We start from the raw sequence: 21546 nt of genomic DNA, 5'->3' as shown, positions 1-21546 counted from the left end.
GAGGACCAGAAACATCCATCTTCATTGGAAAGGTAAATTAATCACAAACAAATCTGAGAAAACTTTGATGTTTAGCATTTATCTGTCAGAAACATCCATCTTACTTGTACTCTACACCAAATGCGCAATAGCACAGCTGGTAGTATGCTGAGGACATGTATTACACACTTTTACTTTTAAGGGTAAATAGTATTGTGAAAGACCTCCTCCATCCTGCACAATCGTTTTTCTTTTTCTTTTTTACCTTTTGGGAAATAGTACAGGGCCATTGACATTCAAACTAGTAGATTTATGAACTGTGTCTAAGCACAGGTCATATAGTTGCTGAACAGCCAATCTTAACAACAAATATTGTAACATAACAAACATATACTGTATATCCACTGTAGTTTACGTGTTCTCCCCGTGTCTGCGTGGGATTCCTCCCACAGTCCAAAGACATGCAGGTTAAGTGCATTGGCGATCCTAAATTGTCCCTAGCGTGTGCAAGGTGTGTGTGTGTGTGCCCTGTGGTGGGCTGGTGCCCTGCCTGGGATTGGTTCCTGCCTTGTGCCCTGTGTTGGCTGGGATTGGCTCCAGCAGACCCCTGTGACCCTGTTTTAGGATATAGTGGGTTAGACAATGACTGACTGACATGACTGACCTTAATAAAAGAATAAGTGCCTGTGTGTCTGTGTATCTGTGTGTCCACCCAGTTACTATGTCTCTGTCATTCTAACAAATGGCATATCACCAACATTTGTAGAAATAAAATGCATTGTATTTGTCATTCCAACCAGATGGTGCTTTAAAACCATTAGCATTGCTTTTACAAATCCTATACTAAATGGCATATAACAGAGACATATGTCAACATATGTCATCCCAACAGATGGCACATCACAGATATTTGTAGTAATGTATTTTATTATTGCAATTAATTTTGTGATATGCCATCTGTTCGATCGATAAGTGCAATGCATTGTATTACTGCATGCATTACAAAATCCCATACTAAATGGCATATAACAGCGACATATGTATTGCATTTGTCATCCCAACAGATGGCGCATCACAGACATCTGAAGTAATGCATTTTATTGCTATAATTATTTTTGTGATGTGCCATCTGTTGGACCGATAAGTGCAATGCATTGTATTACTGCATGCATTACAAAACACAATAGTAGTTTTACTAGTTCATAACATGTATAGCATTATGGGGCCAATCCTAGAATTCTAATATGTACTGTTTTGGTTATGTTAACAGAGACAAGTGTTCAGTGCTGAGATGCTTCTGACTTGGGATTGAAGAATCTAATGTCTGAAACATTAACATTTTCTCAGATAAGCAGTAGTGGTGACGTTTTTGTTTGTACATTTAATTTATAAATGTCACTACTTGCTATCCACAGTTGCTCCTGAATTTAATCGTACTTATTATCTGGAGAAGTTTTCACTGTCATCACTATAGATGGGCTGGGATGAAAATTTAACATCTTATTTATAGTGAACAAAACTATCTTGATTTTAGGTGTTTTCTTGGTTTTATTAAAATGTGCTGAAGATCTTTAAAAAGTACTAATAAACACTGACAATATTTACCACATGTTTTAAATTGAAACCGACATTTTCATTAAATCACAGAATATGTAAACAAATGTCACTCAAAAAATGTTTTAGCAGATTCCTTTATCATACTATAATGTGTAAAGCTGAATGTGAGTGTGTGTGTCGGTATGCAAGTCCCCACTATACTACACAGATGGCACAGGTTCCCCATTTGTACATGTAAAGTCTGTAGACTAGATTTTGTTCTGAATTTAGTCAGTGCCTCCAACTGAGGCTGTACCAGGGACCTCTCTTCATAAACAATAAAAAAGCCACAAACAGAAATATTTCAGCACTATATACTGTCTGCAATTTCAACTCTCTTTCCATTAACACTAAAATAACATAACATTATCTAGGCCTATAAAACACAGCGGATGTTAACTGTGACCGAACATCTCCACTACATGTTAACATTAAAAGGACACAAAATACACAAACAATGGATGTGAGCTGCAATATGTCCATTCTCTTGCTCATAAAGAAGTAAGGTACTGCTGGCCTAACATTTCATATGTCTGCCTCTTCCTTTACCTGAGTTTGAGATGTAGAAATGTCAGCGTCTTTGTCCAGATTCATTCGTGGCATCAGATGCTCTGTACCATATTCTGTACTACTGAACAGACTGCCTGCTGTTGGCTAAGAAAACCGCTGTGCCAGACCGTTGCAGGATTCATTCACATACTCAAACCCAAAAATTAATTTAATGTACACATCTTTGTGGATGTGGGTGGAAAATCCAAAGAAACATGGGAGAAGATGGACATAGACAAAGACTGGGTTTGAGATTTGAACGAAAAATGCTGTACTGTATCCACATGAAAGCAGTGCTAGCCATGGTGTCACCCAAAGAGAAGTCACGGTAACCAAAAATCCAAATAACAGAAGATTTGGTCACTTGATAACGGAGAATAGGACAATAAAAACTCTCATAAATTCATAGGGTCAATATTGTCACGTGTACAGAGAACTGTGAAATTCTTTTTTGCATGTGCTAATTAACATGCAACACATCACCCCTCTCCAGCGCCGTGATCAGTGCGTATTGCTACTTTACCTCAAAATGTCTGTCTTCCTCAACCTTGAAACATCTATCTTCCTTATCTGAAGTAACCACTTTACCTCAAAATTAGAATTATAACAGAACACGAAATACATGAATATGTAACAGCACTTCAGGAGCATTGGGAAAAAAGGCAAAGTAAGAGTTTGGGGGACCCAGACCAGCCCAAGACTATCTGAAATATCATAAGGGCATTCAAGCTGCACTGGATGGCAGCCATCACACCAATGTTCCACCCTTATTGTTTAGGATTTTGGTTGTTGGGGTGCATTTGTGCTTGTGTCCTTCCCTCCATAATTTATCTCCCTTTTTCTATTACGAGCCCAGAGTGAGCCAGAGCCTATCCCAGCAGCCAATAGCACAAGGTTGGAACGGATTTTGGACAGACGACTTCTCAGTGTGCCACACACCCACACTGGACCTGTTTAGACTTTACCAGAGAACTTGTCGGGTATGACTTGGACTGTAAGAGGAAGTTGGTCAAATTAGAGAAAATCCATGCCACAGTGTTTTCAAGACTGGGGCTACTCGGCAGCAATACTACGCATTAAGCCGTCCCTTGTATTACGATTTGTGCACAAAATAGAGTGGTGCCAGTCTCTTGTTTCTGCTGTTTCGTGCTCCACACCTAATTTGAATAATTACCTTCAAAATGTGGACTTTGTTAAGAAAAATGAACAGCAACTTGTTATGTCAATCTCAATCTCCATGATCTTATCTCCACAAGATGCCTACTGTTAATATTGCGCACCACACATTATACACATAAAGCTGCGCACTATAAGTCGCTCCTACGCTCCATAATTATCTTGGCCTCTTGATCGCCTGCCTGGTTTATTATCTTGCCATAATGTAGTTCCCTGCATTTACTGTATCCCTGATGTTCCTCTCCCACAAAGTACCCTTTACGCTCATAAAATAATTCCCTCCTAGGGTGAATCATTATCTTCATCCTCAATTACTAGTGTTTGGTTTGTAGCTGTGGATATAACCTCATATGCATGTGTCTTTTGTGATGAAAAACGTTTGGGGTAGTGGAATATGTTGTGATAAGAAGTCCCAGTTACTCATTTAAGCACAGCTCACCATGCAGCTTCATGACTCTGCTGGGTAAGTTAGATCAGTCCATGTGTCTGAGTGGAACACTTGACACCTAATCTATGGTCTTCAGGAAAAGGAGGAAGAAAGGAATGAAAGAAACTACTGCTGTGGTGCAGGCTTCATTGGAAAAAGTTGTGATGGATGTAGGGTGTCAGATTTTTGAGCTCTTTTGAGGCCCTCCCCAACACTGCTGCATGCCGAAACGCTATTCACGCGTTTGTCGAGGTTGCTTGTCTGTTATCGAGGTAACCACAGGTTTGCATCTCCACTGAGGCAACTGCAAGTTCACAGCCTCCCCACGTAACACATTTGTCACCCAGTGGGTGGTGCGGGAAATATTATAACCCGACCACAGACCTGGCCCCGTCCCTGCTCGTTTGCTGTGTCTGTGTGTATTGAAGTGGTAGCTCCCATTTGAATAAATACCCTGGCTGTTCAACAACCTTTATTTCTAGAGCACATTTTCATACAAATGATGTAGCACAAAGTGCTCTACAAGATGAAGCACTAAAATATAAAAACAAGATTAGGCAAAACTAAGTAACAAAGAATAAAGTAAGGTCCGATGGCCAGCGAGGACAGAAAAAAACAAACAAACAAAAAAACTCCAAAGGGCTGGAGAAGAAAAACAAAATCTGCAGGGGTTCTGAGGCCACAAGACCAGCCAGCTCCTACTGGGCATTCTACCTAACATCAATGATCTCAATCAGCCCCTCATGGTTTTCAGGCTTCAGGTAGAAGAATTAGATGATGGTGGTCATGTGGACCTCTGGCCATTAGAACATCCATGTAAGGACTGCATGGCGCCTTGATCAGGTGGTGGTGGCGCAGATCACCTGTTTTGACTAGAATAAAGTTGGTTTTCTTGAAGCCTTTGGTCTCAGCGTCTTCTCTGAGGTGCAAAACAGTTACTCCCACGTCACAAGTGATGGAGGGATGAATGGATGTTAAACAAAGAAACCACTGCTGTGGCATGTGTTTAATTTGGGAAAATGTTAATAAGTGGATTGATGGCTGATTGGATAGATGGAAAAAAGAGAAAGTACCACAGTGGGACATGTGTGTAGTTGAGAGAATTAAAATGCATGGATGGACTGATGAATTAGGAAAAAAGGAACCACTGCTTGCAAATCATTTAAACAGAAAGATGGATGGATGGATTGTGAAAAAGAAATTGTTGCTGTGATGTGTGCTTAATTTGGGAGAGCTGAAATCAAAGGATGGATCAAATGTGAACACAAATGTACAACCATGGAAGTGTGTTTGTCATAATATGGCTTATAAATTAACTTTTTCTAACTTTTCCTTGGCCTTTAAAAAATAAGTATAGTTTTTGGAGTTTCTGAGGCCAAGTGGTTATATTCATCTTTTACATTGTTGCTGTTGTTAAAAATGACTGAGGTTTTCCCATGATGCCATTCTTGTTTTCCTGATTGACACCACCATGTTGGAGACTGGTTGCTAGGATAACAGGATTCTTTGCTGGTAGAGAGTTCCCGGTAGTTGTGCATCATAATGTTTAAAAACATCTGGCACCATGCGTACCTAATCATCTAAGATAATCCATCCATTATCCAACCCGCTATATCCTAACTACAGGGTCACGGGGGTCTGCTGGAGCCAATCCCAGCCAACACAGGGCACAAGGCAGGAAACAAACCCTGGGCAGGGTGCCAGCCCACCACAGGGCACGTGCACACACACACACACACACTAGGGACAATTTAGAATACCCAATGCACCTAACTGGCATGTCTTTGGACTGTGGGAGGAAACCCACGCAGACACGGGGAGAACATGCAAACTCCACACAGGGAGGACCCTGGAAGCGAACCCATTTGTTATTTTTAGCATTTGAATTTACTGCTGTCTGATTATGGAGTGTGTTGTTTCTCGGCTCTGGTTACATGTTCCCTATTTTCGGCTGATGACTTACCACTCTGTCCATGATTATTGGTCAGACAAGTTTTGTTGTTTAATTACATTCATCCCTGTTATGACCTTTGCATTAATGCTGACTTGTCTGTAGCATCTCCTGATTCCAGTTTCTCTCCAGATTGCTGTCGTCTGCCTCAAGCAGTACAGTGTTTAATTGTGAGAGGTAAACTGAGTAGATGAACTATAGAAACAGTAAAAAAGAAAACTGCTGTGGAATATATTTATTATTATTATTTTCATTATATGAAGATGTCATTAAACAAGGCAAACAAATATGCATACTGTATAATTTAGTGATTTAATATAAAGATGTGTGAACAAAGGAGCTGCTGTGGTGTGTGTTTAATAAAGGACGATTAACATAAATGGGTGGGTGTATTGATGGTTACTTCTCAGGCATTATGATAGCAAGTCCCAGCTACACAGTAAGGCACTGTCCACATGTACCCGGGTATTTTTTAAAACGTAGTGTTTTTCGTCTTTCGTCCAAATGCAAACTGCGTTTTAGGTCCCTCAAAACGGACCTTTTGAAAAACTCATTCCAGGGTGAAGATGTTTAGAGACTCCAGTGTTTGGCTTGTAATGTCACAGTGTGCGCCGGATTGACGTCAGTGTATGTGCCATTATCTGTTTTGTTTACATGAGGCAACTTCGTGCAATTGTGGTCATAGCTAAAATAGTGCTGATGGGACTTTGTACATGTTTACCTTTAAATGTACAATTACTTTATCACTATATTGAGCAACAGAGGTGTCAGAATGCGCTACGGAGGTCACTGTTACTGTCTGACTACACAGACCTCTAGTTGGTGGGACAACTTTGAGTACAAATTGGTTGTTGCTGACGAGAATTTTCGTTTGTCAAGGACATCACTGTTGCCATTGGGTGAGCTGCTTTGCCCGCACATAGAAGGAAAGACAATTGTAATGAGATTGCATGTCAGTGTTGTCAAAAACGTTGCCTGCACACTTTACTATTTAACAGACGAGGGGTGATTACACAACACTGCAAACACCTTTGGGTCATCAAGACAGGCGGTTTCTAAAATAGAAAGGCAAGTGTGTGAAGCAACTACAGTCCACTTTGGCCCTGTGTATATGCAATTACTGAGTCCAAAATAGAGGAACTTGTAGCAGGGATTTACTGGGACTCGTGTAGAAATAAAGCGGCCACCACAAAGTTCATGGACTATTTGAACAGAAAGGGGAGGTTTTCTCTTAATATACATGCCACCTGTGATTACAAGTGCTTAATTATTGACATCGTAGTGAAATGGCCAGGTAGTGTTCATGACACCCATATTTTTAGACATGAGTGTCGGTAGGCTTTGTGCCCTAGGAACCAAGTTACCCGAACTATTCTATAACATTTCAGTAATTATTTACCGCTGTGATGCTGATCTTTCTCATCATAAAATAGGCCATTATGATAGCAATTGACAAGAAGAATTAATAATTAATTGCAGAATTACCGTATTTGAGGGTTACCCTAGAGTGACTCTTTCACTTGCACAATTTGGCTTAAAAACTAATCAGTACTTTCTTATCTCATAACAGGCTTAAGTTTCAAGTCTGGTATTTTTCCATCCAGCCATTTTAGCTCTAGACTGTCCTCAAGAAGCTGTGACACACAGACACACACCCATCATCAAGATATCAATGTTTTCAGTATCAGGGGACCCTAAAATGTCGAGATCTGTCGAAAACTGGAGATCGAAATTTTTGACGAGTATAAAGCTTTCGCTCCTCTCCCATAGACGATAGGTTATGGTGGGGGAAGTCACAAAGCTAAAAGGATGATAGACTTAATCTAAATGACATTCCCTTTGTTATCTATGCCTGTTTTGTGTTCTTGACAGCAAATTTTTTGTTTTCATGTGGATGGAGATTTATTTAAAAAACGGTGCATGTGTGCACACGATTTTTTTAAAAACAAAGGAGGAAAACTCATTTTAAAAAATACCCAATTACTTGTGGACGAGGTTTTAATCTACAAGAGTGAGTGTGTCCTGAGATGGACTAGCTTTACTTAGTCAGCGTCTACCTTGTGCCTGATGTTGCTAGAATAGATTCTGGCAGTCCAGAAACCTGAAGTGGTTAAAATTAGATCATAATATAGAATAATGGAGGTTTTAAAATAGATCCAGAAGGGTAAAAGAAGCATAATACTCAATACATAGTATGACAAGTAACTCAGTACTGGGAGAAACCAGGCACTTGGGTATTTCTGATTTTACACAATAATGATGAAAGCAGGAAAACAACAAGTTCACTTATTTAAGGATTTGAATTACTGGCAGGAATGACCCACATGATTAAGAAAGTGGGCAGTCGTGAGGGCTTCTGGAGAACCTTTGCCTTCCTTGAATAAGGGACAGTTGTCAATTTACAGTATGTAAGATTATACAAAAGCTCCTTCATATCAAAGGATGAAATACATTTTAAGACACTTCAGCCACAGTCCCTCGGTTTTGCTGTGTAGGCATGGCTTTCTCCATCTTGATGAGTTGCAGTTTCCCATGAACTTTGGGGTTAGTAATGATCACCACGATGGGGCAAACAGAAGCATAAAGGGTGGCAAAGAAGATCCTGATGTCAATAAGCAATGGAGCCACTCTTATAATTGTCTGAGAATAAAGCCAGATGACATTGTCCACTCCAAAGAAGATATCATATAAGATGACCAAGGTGACCACTGCCCGCGAGGCCTTGGTTTCAGCAGAGGTTTTTGATTTGCTGGAGTCTGAGCTTCGGATGCTTTTGACCTTTTTCCTGTGTTGGTGCAGAATTACCAGGATATAGACACTCATTATGCTCATTACCACTATGAAAACAAGATCAATGAGTAATTTGGACATCCCAACAGCAAGATAAGCAGTGAAATTAGCGGTAATGAAAAAGCAGTACTCCATATTGTAAGTGTATGGTGGAATGGTGTTGTTGAAAACTGAGGACACAATATTGTTGATGGCATCCGCACTGTTCACTGCATACACAACAAAAAGAATGAAGACAATCTGTGGAAGATACTTGGGGATTTTCATCTTGAGCTCGGCAAGCTTGGAAGTGGCAGGCGAAATGAGCACAGCCTGGTAGGTGCTCAGCAGGCTCGTCAGGCTAATCGAGAGGCCTCTGAAAATACGGAAGCAGTAGATGCTCAACTTGCAGCCAATGTCATCAAACAGGTTCTTGTAACCAAAAGCAGCCATGGTCTGTGGAATGCTGCGGGTGAATGCCACCATCAGATTGGCAAGGGCCAGGTTACACAAGATGACATCTGCGGTCATTAGCTTACCCTCGCACAGCAGAGTACGCATGAAGGCACAGATGACTGTCAGATTTGACGGAATGTTGACCACTGTTGTGATGAGGTACCCAAGAGCTTTGACAACCGCTCTTGTGTCCATGGTGCTGGCCAGTGACTTTCAGCTAGTGAATGAACAGGAAAAAAATTTAAATATTAGTGCAAAAATGGACACTTGTTACTTCTTCTGACTATGTTACATTGTTTTCTGACCATTCACTTAAGTAAGTTACAAGTTTCATTCATTCATTTTTGGTGCCCTCTTATTGCAGTGCAAGACTGTGTGGAGGCTAGAGCCTATCCTAGCAGCACAGACTACAAATCCATGGATCTGATCACAGAATCCTTATGCTGTGAGGCCGCAAGTCTGAACACTGTACACGTTTCATGTTTTACTGAGAACATAGACATTTAAATATTATTTTCCTCATAAGATCAAATTCAATTTTTGCAGTTTAAAAGAAGTTTAGTGCTCTGTCCCAAACAAATTATTAGTCAGTATGAGAAGGCATACAGTATGAGAGAAAACTTGGCTAACATATTTACTCAATTTCTGAATTCAAAGTGTTAATCCAAAATAGCATTGAGTGCCTAACATGGATTCAGCTATCAGTCAGTCAGTCTCTGTGTGGCACTTGCAATTCTCTCTCAAGTCTCCAAGGTTTTCATTAAAGCCATAAATGTGTGTGCTAGTTTAATTAGCAAGGGTGAATGTGTGCATGTGAATGTGTGGACCATCCAGAGTTATCACTGCCTTTACATCTCATGCAGCCTGAATATTATATCACACTTATCAACCCTGTGATGGTACACATAAATTCAGAAAATAGGTTAGAGGATAGGGTTTTTTTTATTCACATTAAGAAACATACATTTAACTAAATTACTAGGTAGTGTTGTGGAGACTTTAGGAACTTTCAGATCTCAACTTGATGTTATTTGAAGAATCTCACTGAATAGGAGTGGTCGACTGAATTGCCTATTTTTGTCACAGTTGTTTCAGTATTGTTCACCAATAGATCCTCACTCCTCAAATATACTACAAACACACCTTATTTTCTACTTTTAGTTTCTGCATTGCAACCAACACCACCTACAATAGCTCACCTCTCCCTGCAGCAACTGGATGACTCATATTCTGAAAAAGAAAGGTTGGAGGGGCTTTAAGATTATAGAAAATCTGTAACTACATGTATATGTAAATGTATATGTATATGTTGTGATGGAAACACAGCTGTCAGCAAGTCCAAACATGAACACAGAATCACAGTCACGGGTTCAAATAAAGGTTGTTTATTAACCAAAGATGCCTCAAGTACAGTACAAAAGGCACAACCCAAAGGTTTTTCTCTCCTCCCAATAACTCTCTCTCACCACCTCACTGCTCTCCTCCAGTCAAGTGTTGCCTATCCACCTCCCAGCTCTGACATGCCTGAATAAGGGAGTGTGGCCCCTTTTATAACAGACCCGGGAGTACTTCTGGTGCCAGGGCGACTGCCCGATGAAAGCAATTCCCGGTTGCACAGAAGTCCATAATAGGGAGCTTGTCTTCCTCCAGTGCTCTCTCGTGGCACCCAATAACCCCAACAGAGCTGCTTTGCCGGACTACATATCCCAGCCTGCAATGCTGGTTCCCTACTGTGTACTGAACTCTGGGGCTGCTGCCATCTAGCGTATTGGGGGAATAAAAAAATTCCAACGACATCTTCTCGTTTTAATGGGCTGCCCATCCAGCCCGTGTGGCATCTACAATATACAGTATATGTATATACTGTATATTCAGTGACCAGTTTAGGTCCAACTATCTATTACTGGCTAATTTTCACTTTTGACTTCAGAATGGCTTGAATTCTTTCACTCTTGAATTTGACAAAGTGGTAGAAATATTCCTTAGTAGGTCTGGTCAAATCTGACTCAACAGCATCATTTCTTTTTCTGCAGATTTTTCAGTCTTATATTTATACTGTTAATGTCCTGTCTCATCTCATCCCAAAGTTGTTCTATTCAATTGAGATGACTTGTGCAGTCCACTTGAGTAAAATGAAGACACTCTCAGGTTTGTAAAACCATCTTGAGATGATGTGTCGTTTGTAACATGTATCAAAGGTCAAATTGTCATAACTGTGACATGTACAGAGTATAGGGAAATGTTTACTTGCATCTTTATTAAATTCCCTCTTGGGACAAATAAAGTGCTATCTATCTATCTATCTATCTATCTATCTATCTATCTATCTATCTATCTATCTATCTATCTATCTATCTATCTATCTATCTATCTATCTATCTATCTATCTATCTATTGTCAGTAAAAGTAAAGTATTACACATAGGAAGTAAAAATGTTAGGTTTGAATACAGAATGGGATGTCTAAAAATTGAGAGTAGGAGTCATAGTGGACTCTACTCTATCAACTTCCCATCAGTGTTCAGAAGCCATTAAAAAGGCTAACAGAATGTCAGGCTATATAGCATCTTGATGTGTGGATGATAAGCCAAGGAGGTTCTGCTCAAGCTTTATAACACACTGTTGAGGCCTCATCTGGAGTTCTGGGTGCAGTTTTGGTCTCTGGGCTAGAAAAAGGACACAGCAGCACTAGAAAAGTTCCAGAGAAGAGCGACTAGGCTGATCACAGGACTACAGGGGATGAATTATGAGGAAAGTATTTCAGTTTAAGCCAAGGAAGATTAAGAGGAGACATGAGACATGATTGAAGTGTTTAAAATTACAAAGGGAATTAGTCCAGTGGATCGAGACGGTGTCTTTAAAATGAGTTCATCAAGAACACAGGGATGCAGTTGGAAACTTGTTAAGGGTAAATTTCACACAAATATTAGGATGTTTCTCTTCACACAGAGAATGACAGACACTTGGAATAAGCTACCAAGTAGTGTGGTAGACAGTAAGACTTTACGGACTTTCAAAACTCGACTTGATGTTTTTTTAGAAGAATTAATTGAATAGGACTGGCGAGTTTTGTTGGGCTGAATGGCCTGTTCTCGTCTAGAGTGTTCTAATGTTCTAATCCTACCTGATCAAAGTCACTTAGATCAACATCTTGCTAGCGCTGATATTTGGTTGAAGATCACCTAAACCCCTGGATGTTATACAGTATGTAGTAAGCTGCAGATACAGGATTAGCTATTTGGAGGGGTAGGCTATTAGTGTTAAAGACCAGGTGGACCTAATAAGGTGGCCAATTAGTATTTAATGTTTATTTTTGCAAGTGCATATTGTATAATTTTGTGCTTAAGGCACAGTTCTGTGTTTTCAGTAAATGCTATTTTTTGTTTCATTTTAATTACACATACAAGTAGTATATTTTTTTAGCAACTTATCCATTTCAAAATTTACAAATTGTGTTTTGCAATGAGAACCATTCCTTCACAGGACAACAGTTCATCACAGGGCAACCTCATGCTCATGCACTCACTCACTAATGGCATTCTGATTAAAACTTGCCACGTATGAAGGAGAATTTGGAGAGCACTTTCATAGCTTTCTACTTTTTCTCTTGTAAGAACAATAGATAAACCATAATATGTGGAAAGCAAAAATGACCGCTTCTTTGTATTTCTAACTTAATTGTGTATCATTCATTTTTTCATTTTCTAGCTTACCTTCTCAGGATCCAATATCATTCCCAGCAAAAAAATAAATAAATAACAGTCATGGACAAGGTACCAGTATTTTGCTGGGTGCTCTCACACACTCAGCCACAGTGGGCCAATTTAAATTTGAAAATAATGTGACATGCACATGTTTGGGACATATGAGGAATCCAATGTACCTAAAGAAGACACCTACACAGAGAAAAGTCAAACATGCACACATTACACAGACAGGGACTGGGCACAGGGTTCAACTTCATGGTGTGTCAGTGCTAAACGCTGAACAGGGTATGCATAACATGACCAAATTTATAAATGGGAATTTAAGAAAATGGAATTAGCACAGGTTAAATGAAAACTTCAGGTATTAGCTTTGGATGAATAAACACAACAAGAGCCGCAGGAGCAGTCAGGCTCCTCCAGGAGTGCAGTTCACGGGTGTAATTTAATTTCTTATTTTGCTGGATTTATAGTATGCAGAATATATCCGTGGGACTGTAAAAGTCAAGAGCAATAAATGGCCTACTTAGGAAAGCTAATAGTATCAATTTCAATTTTAGAGATTACATTTTGTCACTAAGGTAAAAAGAAATTCTTTGCTTTTGCTGAAAAATATTTAATCCAATGGCTGTACTTGCCATACCTATTCCCTTCAGCTGTAGTGACAAATTCCTTTCATTTCTCCTCATAGTCTTTGTGCGCTTTACTAAAATTAATTTGCTCTGCTAGTCCCTCTAGATAATTCAAGAAATCCTGAAGTCTTAAATGGGATGGAGCCTTAGTGCCCATTCCATGGTTCTTTATTATTTATATTTATAATGTGCAGAGAGCCATGCTTGGGCAGTTAGGTAAATTGGATGGATGGCTGAATAACTGAGTGAAAGTGAGATGTCTGACAGTTCCAGCTATGCTCTCCAAAAATCAGCATAAGTAGCATTTTATATCATCTTGTACCAGTGGCATAGCTAGGGGTGGGTGTAGCTAGGAACAGGCGGAGGGGGCGGTCTGCCCCGGGCGGCACATTTTTGGGGGCGGCATTATTGGACAAAAGGCTCAGTACAATTCGTGTGTAACCAGCAGAGTTCGGAAAAATATCACTCATGAATGAAAAAAGTAAAATTCTCTGATTTTTATCCACAAATGCTTCAAAAATAATTTTCAGACTGTCCTTCTGTGACGGCATCAGACACAGCAGTTGAAATTTATGAGGCAATAACAAAAATAAACACCGATAATAATTTTTAGGAAGATAAACAACTAATTTACAATTTATAATTTAGTTTTGTTATCAATCTGAATGCATTCTTGCTCTGTGCAGAAAGCATCCCCACCTATCACTTGTACACTACACTGGTTTTAGTTTTTGCAGCGTAATTATATTAAACTAATAATAAGAACACAGCTTATCAGTGCGTCTATACGATATTCTTGTCTAGTTGAGGCTTATAAATAATTATATGTGAAAAATTATTGCTGTTTCTCTATATATGAATAAATCTATGCAAAATGTATCTTAATTTTTCAGTATACGTCATTTTAATTTTCTATTTAAATAGGTTAACATATTCAGATATGTTGGAGGGTGGCAAATTGAAGCTCTGCCCTGCCCCAAGTGGCACGAACTTGAGCTACGCCACTGCCTTGTACTTTACCTCATATTTGGAAATCTAAAAATGTATGGCAGCAGTCCTGTTTGTGGGATTAGACACATTGGAACTTTTTTGTTGTGTGATTTGCACCTACTGCATTAGCCATGTCTGCCTCTCTGTCTGTCTGTCCACGTGAAAGAACTCGGCTCCTAGTAGACCAATTTTATTAAAATTTGGCAGATGTACGGTTTTCCTCAAGGAAATTTCTCCGGATGGTTCAGTTTTAATTGAGACGCCCTGAATACAGCATGCTGTACATGTTTTTAAAATTTTTAAATCTCCCATAGAAAAACAGTGGCAAATTTGCAAACTCATCTACCTGAAACTAAAGAAACATTCTGCACAACTTCAACTACAAATTAGTTTACTGTTCCAAAATTACCTTGAGAGTAGTTACTTCAACTTGTGTATTTTTTCTTTTTCTTTTACTTATTCAACAGCTGCTCCTGACAGCAAAGCTTGGAAACACCTTTTGTACTGAAACAAGTGCACATGGAACAGGTCACATGATGGGGCGGAATCAGGATTAGGAGGGATTGGATGTCCATATGTTACCATATAAGGAAGGAACGGCTTTAGATGTGTATGTATTTATTCAATTTGCTAATAATGATAATAACGTTAAGTAATTAAACTGTTTATTTATTCATCACCATTTCTTACTGTACCAGAAAGGAGATGTAGGTGTCATTACATATTAACAGTCTGATTCTGTCTCTGCCACGTCCTGCTCCTGTCACTGAAGCTGCACTGCATCTTACAAAGCCTTCACTCAGAGCAGCTCACTTGTTCTGCTCTTTAAAATCAAAGCAAGTAATTGTCATGGTGTTCATGTCCAACAAAAGTAAAAAAAAATGAGAGCAGCTTAACTCACGGAGAAGGTAAGGTGACACTTTATGCTGTGGGGACTACGCGTGTGCTCAGAATTTCTGTTACACTAAAAAACAACTTTTTCAATGTTTCTTTGACACTGTAATTTTATAATAATAATATTATAATATTATTCATCCTAGTGTTCTACTGTGGCCTTCCTACTCATAAACAATTAAAATTTAAAAACAAGTCATTGCATTTTCTTTTTTTGTTTCACAATGCAGACCCTTACATTTGTAATTTGCAATTGCTCAGTGATTGCTGTATCTTTAGCAAGCCCAGCTAATGATGTTGGTGATGATGATTATTATTATTATTATTGTAATATTTTTTACTTGGATTAAACCAAAACAGGGTTTTAGGAAGTCCAAAGCCTGAAGGGCACAATCAAAGAAACAGCCCTGTGCAGAGCACCAGTCCATTGCATGTCCCACTCACACACACACTCACGCTTGCACACAGCCAGTTGTAGTCGTCAGCTGCTAACCTCTTAGCACAGGTATGTGAGAAGAAAACTCACATGGTCAAAGGTAGAAAACTCAAACTCAACTCAGACATGACTGGGGACCCGGTGCTGGAATGCTGCAGTACTAACAAATATACTTCTGGGGTTTTTTTTGTGGAATAGAAGCCTACATTTTTTCAGTAGTAAGAACACAATTTGTAATTTTTACTGTGAACAGAGGCAGTATTTTTTCTTAACTCCTTACATTTCAAATAGCGCAAGTTAAATTCTGTTATATTAAAATATATTGTAGTCTATGAGTCAGCAGGGTATTTGGTGAGTACTAAATGGCTGCATAATAATAATAATAATAATAATAATAATAATAATAATAATAATGATGTTGGCACTTGTGGGGAATTGTTTTGTTTTTGTTGTAGCACAGCCCAAAAATCAGTCATTATTGTTGGTTTCCTTTTACTGTATTCCTCTTTCATTTTATCAATAAAAATGTGATCACAAAAAAATATATAATAGATTTCATGTCTGTAAAAAAGCATATATCTGTTGGCACTACATTTCAGTTACTAAAAAATAGACTAGTTGTCTTGCTAATCAAGCATATTTTACATTACCGTACATCATCAGGCTTAGATGTGCCTACAGATTAATAATTTGAAAAATAGTGCATTATTTCAGTATGAAATTACATTTATTTATATTTTAAAATAATGAAATCATTGAACTATAAAGGAAAAATCCATCCTTTCTCTTTTTTTTTGAGTTAAAGATATCCATTACAGGGTCCTAGGGATGCAGAGACAAACCCAACTCCTTACTTTTGGTGTAGGACATCATTCATGTAACATGATACATTCATCCATTCACATTTTCATCTCTCCAAGGATTTACTAGGCATCAAGTTCAAGGCAGGTGCACACTCAGACATTTTCATGCTCATTGCTCCATCCATCCATTTCTAAACCTGCTTATTTCTTTACAAGATCATGCAGATCCTGATAGTAATGTCTTCCAAACACTTAACCTTCCTGATGTGCGCACAACTACACTTCTCACACTGAAGTAATTACCACACAGTTTGCACATGTGTTTCTTTTTGAGGGCTTGCGACATGCCATTTGCTGCACATGCATGTTCAGGGCTGACAAGTTCATACAGACATAGAAATGTGAAGATGTTTGGGCAGCGCTAGAGAGAAGCCGGGCTGTCCAGATTTATGCCAAAATGACATTATTTTGTTTGTATACATGAGTGCAGCCTGAACAGGATGACCATAACCCATCCATCTTCATTATTAATGCTTTTGCTGAACCTTCTTATTGCAGTACAGGCTTCCAGGGATCTGGAATCTGTTCTAACATCATTGGGTACGAAGCAGGAGGTAATTCTCAGAGGTTACACCATAGGGAATGCACATTTTTACATCTGCACTTACTTTCACTCAGTCATTCAGCCATTCATCCAATTTACCTAAACCTACTTTTTCCATTAAAGGATTATGGGGGTCTGGAGCCAATGTGGGCATCATCAAGAGCAGCACAAGGCTCAAATATGGATGGACTGCACTCACTAACTGCTCATCCAATTTCTGATTCTGCTTATTTTAATATACAATTCCAGGGATCTGGAGTTTATTCTTACAGCATAGATTTCAGAGCAAAAGGTAACTCTGGGAGGTTTTCATAATAAGGCACACTCATGTTCACATCTGCACTTATATTCACTCAGTCTAAACCCACTGTTCCATTACAGTGGTCATGGGGCTCGGGAGCCTATCTGGACAGCATCAGGTATAAAACAGGACTTAAACATAGATGGACTCCACTCGCTATCTGCTCATCCAATTTCTGACCCTACTTATTCCAATAAATGTTTTCAGGGGTCTAGAGCAAATGCCAGCATCTTTATGTTCCAGGTGGGAGCCAACCCTGGATGGGACAACATTAACTCACAGGGCACAATCCCTCACACACTCATAAACAATTTAAATTTACCAATAAACTCAGCTCAGGAGAACATGCATATTAATATTTCTGGGAGACAAATCCTGAATTCTGGACTTGTGTGGAAGCTGCGTTAAACACATCACCCCAGGATAACATTGCCTAGATTAATGAAGAATGAAGCCTCAAGCGTCTTTTATCTTTCTACTGTATACTAACACATGAAAACTGGAAGAATATCCAAACCCTACAAAGATGATCATCCATGTGGAAAATAATACAAGCTACTCACTCTGTCCCATTCCATTGAAACTAGTGTGGTGCTGAGGTGTCACCCATTGAACGGCTGCACTCGGGACCTAATTTGGGATCCTGAAGTGGTTTGTCATATCGTGGGTGCAGCAACGCGCTCTACCAACCTTCCATTGAGTTAAAACAACAGATTTTCAAAATGAATTGGTTAGGGTATGGTTAGCTACAGCTATTTAACATACATTACATTTTTATAATCAGCCCAAAAATTTTGAATATAAAAAAGATGATTTTGAGCAGTGAATAAAAATAGAAAATCAAGTTAATTGCAGTGCCATGCATCAATGGTTCATCATAGCAAGTTGTTCCTCAGAAAGAGGAGGCCGTTGTTTTTATAGTCAACAGTAGATTTCAAAACGCATTGCCACATAGTGCTGATGCCAGATTCACACTTGGGTTTGTCTGGTGAAGTCACCATCTGTGAGCTGGTTGTGTTATGAATTTAGAATGAAAAGGTTTGGTGACTGGCACTGTTACATTTAGCACTATTCATTATTAAACGCTCTGCACCACTGACTAATGTGTTCAGGTAAAGAACAGATTTCAGAAAGTAAAAAACATTTCATTCTTACCTGCAGGGGTGTCAATGGTCTCCTTCACCCTGCTCGTGCAGCTCTTGGCTGCTCCCCCTTATATAGTCAATTAGACCCTCCATATCCGAGGGGAGTTGTTTGAGCCCATACCCACAGGACTGCAAGCTGGCAGTGGTGGAAACAAACACAGAGGAAAAATATGAAAAAAACCCAGAGGGACGTGTGCCATCACTTTGTATCTCTGATGCGAAATAGCAGCATGTTAGACCACGCACATTCATGAACATTGCTTATCATTCTTGTTGCTGTTTTTTATGCTTAACAGCAGTTGGCTACAGTAGATTGTTTATGACATTTGCACCCTGTTTGAAGCTAAAGCAAAATGTGACATAGGAATAAGCATTGCTCATTACAGAACTAGCACTGAGGTCACCATTTTTGACTACATAAAACATCATCAAGGTTTTCTTCAGTTTTTTTCACAATTACATTAACTTTATTGTAGGCCTCAGTGCCGTGAGATTGATCCATTAATAAGAGGCCCTTTCACTTTCTGCACACTTTAGATAGATAGATAGATAGATAGATAGATAGATAGATAGATAGATAGATAGATAGATAGATAGATAGATAGATAGATAGATAGATAGATAGATAGTGTGAGGGACGGCCAGCATTCCAGTCCGGTCAGGACGTCCCTCAACTGAAAGAAGCAGACTTGGCAGGACACTACATCCCCCAGAACACTAGATGGCAGCTCCCATGGATAGAAATGGCTCCTCGGATGCCCGCAGGGCAGCATGGGACATGGAGTCCATATCCTCAGCCCTGTTGGGTGCCGCCAGGGGGAGCTCACCAAGAACCAGGGGAATTATTACCAGGACGTCAACCCGGAAGTGCTTCAGGGTCACGAGGATGGAAACCCGCAGTACTTCCAGAATAAGTAATAAAAGAAGATTGGTTGACCCGGAGAAGAAATACTTCTGGGTCAGAGACTTTAAAAGGACTCTGGGAAACCCCAGCAGATTGAGCCGGAGTTGGATGGGAGTAAGACGGAGCTGCTGGTAGTTGGAGGATTGGATTGCTATTATTATTGATTATTTTTGATATATATGGTATTAAAATTGATTAGAATTGTGGAAGGTGCGGTGCTTTGGGCACTTTATTGAAGAAATATTAAAGATTATTCTTCTGTGCTTTTACAAGTGTGTCAAGGACGTCTGTCTGGTGGGTTCAATGGGGCAACAGCGACCCCTATCTATCACAATAGAGTGGCAAAAGTATGTGAACCTCTAGGATTCGCAGTTAGTTTGAAGGTGAAATTAGAGTCAGGTGTTTGCAATCAATGGGATGACAATCAGGTGTGAGTGGGCACCCTGTGTTATTTAAAGAACAGGGATCTATCAAAGTCTGCTCTTCACAACACATGTTTGTGGAAGTGTATCACGACACGAACAAAGGAGATTTCTGAGGACCTCAGAAAATGAGTTGTTGATGCTCATCAGGCTGGAAAAGGTTACAAAACCATCTCTAAAGAGTTTGGACTCCACCAATCCACAGTCAGACAGCTTGTGTACAAATGGAGGAAATTCAAGACCATTGTTGCCCTCCCCAGCAGTGGTAGACCAACAAATATCACTCCAAGAGCAAGGCGTATAATAGCCGGCAAGGTCACAAAGGACCCCAGGGTAACTTCTAAGCAACTGAAGGCCTCTCTCACATTGGCTAATGTTCATGTTCATGAGTCCATCATCAGGAGAACACTGAACAAAAATGGTGTGCATGGCAGGGTTGCAAGGAGAAAGCCACTGCTCTCCAAAAAAAACATTGCTGCTCGTCTGCAGATTGCTAAAATTCAAGAGGACAACCCAGAAGGCTATTAGAAGAATGTTTTGTGGACGGATGAGACCAAAATAGAACTTTTTGGTTTAAATGAAAAACATTATGTTTGGAGAAAGGAAAACTCAACATTCACTCCTTGAATAGTAACCAGACATGGAGGCTCTTTGGTGCGGTGAAAGTCAATAACCAGTTCCTTGTTTTTGCTGATGTTAAGGTGCAGACAATTCTCAAAGTTCTCCCTCTGGCACCTCTACACCATCTCATCCCCCTTTATCAATACACCCCAAAAGTGCAGAATCATCTGATAATTTCTGAAAGTGGCATGGGCTGGTGTTATATTTATAGTGGGAGGTGTACATAGTATAGAGAAAAGGAGACAGGACTGTTCCTTGTGTTGCTCATAGTGCTGCTGCCTCGCAGTTAGGAGACCCGGGTTCACTTCCCGGGTCCTCCCTGCGTGGAGTTTGCATGTTCTCCCCGTGTCTGCATGTGTTTCCTCTGGGTGCTCTGGTTTCCTCCCACAGTCCAAAGACATGTAAGTTAGGTGGATTGGTGATTCTAAATTGTCCATAGTGTGTGCTTGGTGTGTGTGTGTGCGTGCCCTGCAGTGGGCTGGCACCCTGCCCAGGGTTTGTTTCCTGCCTTACGCCCTGTGTTGGCTGGGATTGGCTCCAGCAGACCCCCGTGACCCTGTAGTTAGAATATAGCGGGTTGGATAATGGATGGATGGATATTACAGTTTAAGTTTAGTTTTTTTGAGAGGTCTTCTTTTTGGAGGAGTGAAGGACTATTTTAATCATTGTGTGGGGGTTCCATTAATCCAGCCATATTAAGCTGTAGTTTGTGTAATGAACTACCAGTTTTCTGCACTTTTTTCTATCTTGGTTAACACTACAATATGGCACTTACTAGGGTTACATCTTGTCCCAAAAGGTTATGGAATTGGAAGTTTTTAAAATACTTTTCAAGTATAAATAACTGCCTGACATGGGCCTTACTCAGAGTGCGTTTCCATTTTCCCCACTGTATCCAGCAGAGTGTTAACTCCATGGGAATGAGTTGTTTTGTAATTGCGGTATGTTACATAACCTGAATCTATATAGATATGATACGGCGGTAAAAAAAGTCACATAGGAGAAATAACTTAGCTTTGTTTAATGACAGCTTACGCTGCAGCATAACTGATGAAGGAAGCCAAAGGCAAAAACCCAGTTCAGGAGTGGGGGCCCGATGTGTAGAGTCTGCCATTTTCACCGTGCAGTGGAAGGATTTTCAGGATCAGATGAAATTATCTTCCATCCGTCCGTCGGCTTCAAAGGTGT

At 39.7% G+C, this 21546-nt stretch overlaps 1 protein-coding gene across 1 annotated transcript; it reads right to left on the bottom strand.

Annotated features, from left to right (window-relative positions):
• Positions 1 to 7903: 7903 nt before the first annotated feature.
• Positions 7904 to 9116, bottom strand: LOC114649243 (olfactory receptor class A-like protein 1). Its single transcript, XM_028798747.2, has one exon. The coding sequence runs from the start codon at positions 9096 to 9098 to the stop codon at positions 8133 to 8135; it is 966 nt and encodes a 321-aa protein (XP_028654580.1). The 5' UTR covers positions 9099 to 9116; the 3' UTR covers positions 7904 to 8132.
• Between the last annotated feature and the right edge of the window lie 12430 nt (positions 9117 to 21546).

This window comes from Erpetoichthys calabaricus, chromosome 3 (genome assembly GCF_900747795.2).
Source record: "Erpetoichthys calabaricus chromosome 3, fErpCal1.3, whole genome shotgun sequence".
NCBI lineage: Eukaryota > Metazoa > Chordata > Cladistia > Polypteriformes > Polypteridae > Erpetoichthys > Erpetoichthys calabaricus.
This window is presented reverse-complemented; position numbering and strand designations above follow the sequence as displayed.

What these genes read in the sequence shown, in the direction of transcription:
- LOC114649243 (XM_028798747.2), bottom strand. Translation starts at nt 9,098, where the DNA reads ATGGACACAAGAGCGGTTGTCAAAGCTCTTGGGTACCTCATCACAACA.